The sequence below is a fragment of the Sorghum bicolor genome, chromosome 6 (genome assembly GCF_000003195.3).
Source record: "Sorghum bicolor cultivar BTx623 chromosome 6, Sorghum_bicolor_NCBIv3, whole genome shotgun sequence".
Classification (NCBI taxonomy): domain Eukaryota; kingdom Viridiplantae; phylum Streptophyta; class Magnoliopsida; order Poales; family Poaceae; genus Sorghum; species Sorghum bicolor.
Window position 1 is genome coordinate 41,079,183 of NC_012875.2, and position 9,117 is coordinate 41,088,299.

General features: G+C 40.9%; 1 protein-coding gene across 2 annotated transcripts; it reads right to left on the minus strand.

Moving 5' to 3' along the window:
• On the minus strand, nt 4,277-7,582 carry LOC8073503 (probable CDP-diacylglycerol--inositol 3-phosphatidyltransferase 2). Of its 2 annotated transcripts, none has more exons than XM_021462420.1 (11): nt 7,269-7,582; nt 6,710-6,843; nt 6,346-6,430; nt 6,211-6,260; nt 6,062-6,101; nt 5,923-5,967; nt 5,775-5,840; nt 5,409-5,523; nt 5,169-5,225; nt 4,985-5,083; nt 4,277-4,709 (listed from the first exon to the last, which is right to left on the minus strand). In XM_021462420.1, exons 2-11 carry the CDS (start codon nt 6,768-6,770, stop codon nt 4,656-4,658), a joined length of 672 nt encoding a protein of 223 aa, XP_021318095.1. In that variant the 5' UTR covers nt 6,771-6,843; nt 7,269-7,582; the 3' UTR covers nt 4,277-4,655. The 2 variants fall into 2 exon arrangements, with proteins under 2 accessions (XP_021318095.1, XP_002447736.1); XM_002447691.2 differs by having other exon boundaries at nt 6,710-6,921; nt 7,269-7,581.

A 9,117-nucleotide genomic window follows, 5' to 3' on the forward strand; every position in this document is an offset into this window, starting at 1 on the left:
GGGCAAGGGCTCAGGGGCTATTCCTGCAATAGGGCCAAAGCAGCTCGTGCATAGAACACGATTCTCCTCTTCGGGTTCCCCGCGTACCAAATTAGCAAAAGCCCTTGAAGGGATAGCCCATCCCTTCAAGGCCTTGAGGGCTACATCCTGCAGGTGCACTCGCACGCACCCAAGGGGATAAAACCTCCCAGAGAAGAAAGCAACGACCTTGGAAAAAATACCCCTAGTAAGAGCGGAAGAGCCTCTGAAGGAGTAACCAACTCCTCCACAAGCTTGGGGGCTATAGTCGAGTACCATAAACTGGGGTACCCAAACTAATACCAAAAAAGCACATGCCTCCTTTTCAAAACAAAGGCCAAAGCCCAAAAACACCTAGCCCTAGGAAAGGAGGACAGTTGGGTCGCCAAGATGGCACCACCAAACTAGGCTAGAACCACTCCTCCTCAGCCCAAGACAGGCCTCGAGTGATGGGATGATCTCTCCATCTCGCCCGAGGCTAAGCCCCGGAAGATTTCTCCGCCTCGTCCGAAGCTGTGCCTCGAACATCTTTCCATCTCACCCGAGACCTAAGTCTTAGACCGATTCTTTCGACTCATCTGAGCCCATGCTCAGATCCCCACCCCCCTAACACAGCACTCAGGCTTCTCACGCGCGGCTGCCGTACCACAAATGGGACGTGAGACACATCCTCGCACCCATGTTGAGCAGGCAGTGTATGGCGTTTGTTGTGCTGCCTACTTCTCTCACCACAGGACCTGACTCCTATCACTATGCGTACGGTCGGGTCAGGAGGAGTGGGCAATATCAAAACCCGAGTATTGTAGCCACAAAACCCATTAGCACTCCTGAATATGGATTAAGGAAAGAGGCCTCGAGAGATAACCCTAACGCAGAATAAGGGCTCAGTAAGGCAGGAACAAGGTTAGGCATAAAATCTATAACACCAGGTATGGCTCGACAAGAACAACAAGAGAAACCACACCGTGACCACGATCAATCTACAGCATTAGGGATGGACCACCTCAACTCCCGTACGACACCATGTTCTTAACCCACGCTTTAGAACAGCACCGTGACACTGTAAACATCAACACATGTACTCCTTCCCTCCTCTTGAACTATAAAAGGGGAGGAAGGGCTTCATTCGGACAGGACACACCATACAAACCCAACGCATGAGCCAAGTCTCACACGTCACAACGAGCCAAGACCTGGGACAAGCTCCCTCTCTTGCAAGTCGCTTGTAATCCCTACTACAAGTACTTCGGGTGTAGGATAATACAAGACTCCTCTCTCACACTGGAGTAGGGCACACTTTGCCTGAACTAGTATAAATCTTTGTGTTCTTCCTACATCACCATCTGGGTTAAGGGGCACGCAGACTCATACTACTCGTTAGTGCTTGGACCACGAGTCCAGACATCGACAAAAAAGCTTATTCCTTACTAAAGCCGATCTAAATGATATGTTAATAGAAATAGAGTATGGTAGAAGCCATTGAAAGCCCTAGTTTGGTTTTGGTAATTGAGTGCCAATAAGTGTCAATCTTTAATTGACTAATGCTTGCAGTGAGTTTGTTTTAGCTAGGGTCCACTTGATAGTCATGAACAAGGCATAGGAGATGGTGGAGGTGGAAATTATGACCATATGTGTGCAAGTGTTCATCCTTTGGAGAGAAGATGGTATGTAAAGCAAGCCCGAAGGCAAATACATTATTATGGTTTTGCTTTCACCAACCAAGGTGCAATAGAGTGCACATAGTTGGGTTTAGGGTAGATAGCCATATTATAAAGAGGGAAGTTCTTAAGTGACAGCGATTATCTAGTGCCACTAAATGTGACTAACATTTGCATATGCATTACGACTTAGTGATAAGGTGAGACTGCAAAAGGAAAAGCTTAGGAAAATGTTAACTCATATGCACGAAGTGTTGGAACACTTGAATGAAGTTAGCACATTGAAACAAGCTTGGAAAATGGATTTTTAGGGGCTATCTTGTGCCTCACCTGATTTATCTAGGGAAAAAGTCTAATTTTCCTCCTAACTTTCACAATAGTCCGTTTTTTCTCCCTTAACTCCAAAACCGGATAAACCACCTCCCTAAACTTTTCAAACCTTGCATTTACCTCTCTGAAGCAGTTTTGAAGGCACTTTTGCTACAGTGAATGGTGGTTTTGCTACATTGATGGTGGTTTTGTCGTTTTATTTTAGTTATTTATTTATTTTGGCTTAATTTTTTTAAAATCATAGTAAATCAAAGAAAAATCATAAAATAGAAAATTCAATTTTATTGGACTCTACATAAGTAGATCTACATAATGGATATATAATATGGTATACTTTAGTACAAAGTTTTTTCTATGAAGATTTTGTCTTTTTCTTCTTAATTTATTTCGGCTAAAGCTTTGTAAAATCATAGTAAATTATAGAAAAAACATAAAATAGAAAACCTAATTTTGTTAGACTTTCCATGAGCATATCTATACAGTCAATATATAATATGGTATACTTTAGTACACTTATTTTTATTGTAGCTTTAGATCTGTGCTTTTTCTAATTAATTGAAATAATTTATAGCGGTAACTTCTATAATTATTTTGTTGGACTAAAGCATACCATATTATATATTCATTGTGTATATCTACTCATGTGGAGTCCAATAAAATTAGATTTTCTATTTTACGCTTTTTCTATGATTTACTATGATTTTTCAAAATTCAGATAAATAAATAAAGAAAGAAAAAGACAAAACCTTCGTATCAAAAATTTTGTACTAAAGTATACCATATTATATATTTACTGTGTAAATCTACTCATGTAGAGTCTAACTTTCCATTTTATGGTTTTTTTTTATTTACTATGATTTTTCAAAGATTCAGCCAAAATAATTAAAAAAACAAAAAAAAGACAAAACCACTGTCATTATAGCAAAACTATCATTCACTGTTGCAAAACTGCTCCAGAGAGATAAAATGCATGGTTTAAAAAGTTAAAGAAGGTGGTTTGTTCAATTTTAGAGTTAAAAGAAAAAATAGACTTTTATAAAAATTAGAAGATGAAAAATAGACTTTTTCCTTTATGTGGTGACCCTTTGGAGTTTGGCACGAGATAACTAATGAGGTACATGTAAAAGCCCACACGAAGTACTGCTCATAGGGTATTTGGGCTGGGCTGGAGTGCCTAGCGGTTTGACTGGAAGCCCAGGCTAGTCAGCCCTGTTTGACGCACAGGACCAGGTGAGTTCAAAAACCCACGAACGCATTATTCGGTCCAAGTGGGCCATCGGAGAGATAGCTCGCACGATTTAGTGCTTGGGCCTGCCGGTAGCAGCAATGGCTGAAAAGTATATGTGTGAATGTAGGCCGAGGCACGATGGCTCGGCACAAAGTATGCCATTTTGGCCCGATCCAAGCATGGCACGGCCCAATAGCCAGTGGGCCCAGACTGGCACGATACGGTGGAGCAGGCCGTGCCTGGACCGCACTCCAGGCACGTGGGCTAGCACAGCACGGCCCGTATTTTATACAAGGCCCGATGGAGGCCCGCTCCCTTTCACCAAACCAGCAAACCCTATCTCATTTGTTCACCCCAGTCGCCACTCCCCCCTCCACTTTTCCACGCGTCGCTAGGCGCAGCACCCGCACCCACGCCACATCACCTCTCTCCTTCGTTAGCTAGGCGCAGCACCCACACAACATGTGCTCCCCTTCTCCGCGACTCACCGACGGGGTGCGCCACCACAAGCTCCTCTCCTGCGCGAGGTCGCACCTCGGGAGCGAGCAGCGTGCCTAAGCTCCATCCGGCTGCCGCCCCGAGCTTGGCCCGCCAAATCCCCTCCACCTACTTGCTCTCTTCACCGGATCCAACATTGAGGGCCTCGGGGGAGAGCGCTCCGGTGGCCACTACCACCTCCCCGCCTCCCTATGGCTCACCAGTCAGCGCTGCTGGCGAGCTGCCTCCCTTTCCCTATCTCTATGTCTCTGGCGAAGCAGGTCACAGGCTGGCCCAGCACGCTGAATGAAGCGGGCTACTCGGGCTGGCCCAGCCCAAAAAAGGAACATGACATGTCGTGCCTCTGAAGACTAGGCACGAAGCACATACAGTGCCCGGGAGGCATGACGTGTCGTGCTGGCCCGACCTCTATCGGGCCATGCCTGGCACGGGCCCGTGTTGTGCTGAGCCGGGCTGGCCCGATGGACATCTATACTGGAAAGACCACGGTGGGGTGCCGGTACCATCTGACCGCTAGCACAGAGCGGGCACTGGAGTCGCTGTGTTGACTCAAAATGTTTAACACAAAACTGGGGAAGTCTTCAACTCAAGTACATGCAATGTTTACAATACTAAAATCATCCTTGAGTGGAGTAGGATTTCAATGGGACATGAAAATTGTTCAGATATGCTCAAAAAGGCTACTCTAGTCAAGATAACAAAGATCGTGAACACACACTTATCTCCTGTTTTTTTATGCTGTTCTTCCCACAGCATATTGTTTTTTTGAGGGAGAGCCACCAGCATGCTGCTGTCTGGTCCTACAGACCAGCGCCATCACAAAAATGAAGCAGGTGCTATATGTATGAACATTGGTGTACATGCCTCACATGGAGTGTTTCCTTGGATATGTCAAATATAAAACAAAAACGGGCCTTCCAGCTTCACTTGCTGCGCTTCGGATCAAACTCGACACACGTATCCATAGCTGTTTTCATCTGTACTCAGGAAAGTACATTGATGTAAAAAAATAAACTTGATGAATTATACAATGCACTTGCACTTTTGTGGACCATGTGTACAATATGCAGCTGTTCTAGCACCATGTACCGACCTAAGTTTTAGTTGATAGAAGCTGTATGCAAAATACTGCATCGAAACCCTTTTCCCCATTTTTGATCTATTAGATATACTCTTATAATGCCTTGATGCCAACTAAATTCATGCACATTTACATAGCAATTAAGCTGCAGGAAAATTCAAGTGTGAATACCTGGATGATGTTGGTAACTTGTTTCACTGCCCAACCAACTAGAGTTGAAATAAACACCAAGAGAGTGAGGGGACCTTGCTTCAGGACACCTCTGCATGTCTGTTAAAATGATACCGGAACATCACATGTTAAGTAACTGCACTGGTCAATTAAGGAGGGAACTATAGAAATGATGGCATCTTACACCAAGCAAGCTTGTCGATTTCTCATCAGCAAAGAGAAAGAGGATAATATATAAAACCTGTAAATTTGGAGAAATTGAAGAATTATGTGTTAGAGGGTGAAATATAAAGGATTGCATGAAAGATTGCTGGATTTGCTGAGTGCTAGCATATTGTTTAATTCACTAATCACTATAATGTTGATCTCCCACAAATTTAATGTCTGAGCATATTGCAAAGTATAAGTGAACAACTGAACATACCTCACAAGAAACACAACAGAATGCCATAAATGGCCTATACCCATAATATAATTTCAGAAGCCAATTGCCTGTGTTCTTTACATCCTTGTGGCTAGTCTTACCTGACAGGAAAGAACTAGTACAAAAAATATATCATTAGATAACTAGCAAATAATAAACAAGAAGAGATTCTTAACATAAGAAATTCATGTGTAGCGATCATGCAACATATGCACCATGAAATCATCAGATTATTCTTGAAAAACTAATTATTCAGATTTATTATGTTCCATCTTCTGCTATCATTGAGAACAGGATTACACACTGACTAGAAAAGAACAAAATGGGAACTAGCAGGAATTGAACAAAGTGGTAGCAAAAGTTAACCTGTACATTTGAAACCAGTGGCTTGTAATATCCAACCCAAGCAGCATCAAGAAAACTAAACCAGGTCTATAAAAATATTTGAAATTAGAATTTGTACTAGGTATCAAGATTCAGGAAAAATCAATATAAAATGTTTTGCCTTCATTACCTGTAACACTGTGAGAGAAGGGCCAACAAACAAGCAGTGCTAACCCTGAAGAGAAGGAATGTGAACTACGAAATTAATTCAGGCTGCAGAATGTATTCACCCTGCATATACAGAGTTCAATGATTTATTCAAAGAATACCTATCTGTAACCATGTCCAACACAGCTCCGAATGTAGATGCTGATTGATAGAATAAGATAAACTGATCAGACAATTTCAGAACTTACCGGCATATATAACCTTCTCAAAGTTCTTAAAACATGAAATTCAATCAATATTTATTCATTACCTTGATTAAACTTCCGTGCAAACCAACCATCCACGCCATCCAGGACAAAACTGAAATTTTTGCAAGGATAGATAGATCAACCTTTGCATATTAGAGTGAACATACATAGGCTGCAGAAAAGTTTATGACAATCACCTGAAGAAGTACAGCATAGCAAAGAGGAGCCTGTTGGAATAGCAAACAGCAAACGCAATGAAATTTATGATGATCCTGAAATACCCTGCATGATAGCAACTATTGAATGTCGAGTCCAATAGATTTGCATTTTTAAGACACATGCTAAAAGCAGATTATTTAATAAATTTTATTCTTAGTTGAAATCTGAACTTTATTAAGTTACTCATCCACAAACTAAAAGTAAAAACTTGAATTCCGCATGTAAAATTAACAAATTACATTGATGGGGGAACTATGTGCTCCATTTGCATATATTATTAATGAAATTCCAGTTAGATCGAAACAGTAAGTGAACGTAAACAGACAACCATTAGAAGCATACCAATGATGTTAGGGATGTACAGATAAACTGACGGCATTTTTTCTGCGGATGACTGTGGCATGGTGAATCAGAACAGCTTGGAGACAATCAATTCTTCACTAAAATTGATGGTGGAAGTATACTTAGTGGGATTCCTGCAAGATAAGAGATGGAGGAGTGGCGGAGCTGGTCAATATTCACACCTAAGGCCATTATCCAAGTGTGTATACCACCTGCAAGGATCAAATACATACCACCCACAACAGGTCTAATACTGGTAGATAACAAAACAAGCTCATAAATGCATAAGTTTATATTAGATCATATCTCAATTTCATGCTTAGATCTTCAGTATACTTCAAAAAAAAAATAGTAAAAAGAACCTAATTAAGTTCGCCCTCACCATTCATATTCATATAGCATTTTAATGTCATGGTCCGTACAATTCTATAGTTCTATACGAAAATTGACAAAGATATATAATCAGACTTGTCAAATGGCAAGTGACATGAGGATTTATGGATTGGGAATTCAATGTTGAAACAAAGATTGGAATTTGGATTGGGAATGGGACATTTACCTTGCTGGAGACCGGAGTTGGGCCATGCTTCTGTGTGAGTGTCGACCGGACCGGCGACCGCGCCCACGCCATGCCCGGGCGCTGGGCTGCCCACTTCCGATTTGATGCCCAGCAGTAGCACCACTGTGGGCGAGGCTCCGATTTTATGCTCCACCGCCAAGTCCCTTTCTGATCTGATTCTCCAGCGGCTAGGGTTCGAAGCAGTACGACCAAGAGCGGCAGGAGAAACGAGATCGGCGGCGGTCTGCGAGACGCGGACGGCCGGACGCTCCCCTGTAGTAAGCGAAGACGATGAGATTTGGAGAAATAGAGCGACGCTTTTTGTTTTAAAAAAATATTTCTTTATTATTTTCTGCTTTCTAGAGTATTTTCTTAATATGTCAAGTGGGTCCTACTTACTGCCAGTGGCAGACGGGAAGCATATGATTCTGATTCGTCACAATCCATCACTTTTTTTTTGGTTCTCTTTTTGCTAGGAATTTCACAACCAGCGTTGAGAGTATCTGAATCTGAAAACTTATCAGTGTACAGCTCACAAAATCTCTTTGCTTATAGGTCATGCATGATCATGATATCTTAAATAATTTGTTTAGGCCTTGTTTACTTCCACCTCAAAATCTAAAATTTTTCAAGATTCTCCGTCACATCGAATCTTTAGACACATGCATAGAGAGACGAAAATAAAAACTAATTGCATAGTTTGATCGAAATTTACGAGACGAATCTTTTCAACCTAGTTAGTCTATGGTTGGACAATAATTATCACAAACAAACGAAAGTGCTACAGTGTCGTGAATTTTTTTTTCTTCGGAAACTAAACATAGTCTTAGGCGTGTTTAGTTCTGAAAAGATTTCAGATTTCGGTACTGTAGCATTTTCGTTTTTATTTGACAGACATTATCCAATTATGGACTAACTAAGCTTAAAAGATTCATCTCGTGATTTACAGGCAAACTGTATAATTAGTTTTTCTTTTCGTCTATATCTAATGCTTCATAAATATGTCTCAAGATTTGATGTGACAGGAAATCTTGAAAAGTTTTTGGTTTTTTGGGTGAACTAAACAAGGCCTTAGACTTATTTACTATTACTAGGATTATTTCCGTGCGTTGCAAACTTGCAACGCTAAAAAATCATGAACTTGAAAAATACTCATCCTTGACGTGTGTCCAATGCCCTTTTGATGACTGAAATCTTAGGAATTGTACGTTGTACAACAAGAATGCATAGTGTACATAAAAACACTAAAGTAATTGCTCAAAAAGATGTGATGTACAATAATATCAACAACTACAACACTGAAAGTTTATTTGCATGGAGACGTCATTACACTGCCCAAAACAGATTTCATCTTTAGGAAGAGCATGCACATATTGTTCTTCTTGTACTGAATATTACATATATTGGTCTCAAAAAAAAGAATATTACATAGTCATATGAATATTCTAAACAACAAAATTATGAATTAGTACAATAGAAGGTACTACATATGAAAACAAATATTTCAAAACTATCTGCATAGTCCAAAGAACTTGATAAATAAATCCTTCTAGAGCATGTACAATTTTCTATATTCATTGATCTTAGAGCATCTCCAAGAGTTTAGCAAATGACTTTCCATCCATAATTTTTTAGCAAAATAAAAAAACCCTCTCTAACAGATTGGCATCTCAATTCCCCATTTTGCTAACTTGGCATCTTTCGCAGTCTAGTGCGCAAATATGCGCGCGGGCTCCGTACTTGGCATTGGTCTTTCTCCTCATGCTTAGCGGGGCTCTTCATATTGTTAGCGGGTTTTGTAACAGAACCGTCCAAATTATAATAGATTAAGTCTAATAGTGACCACTTT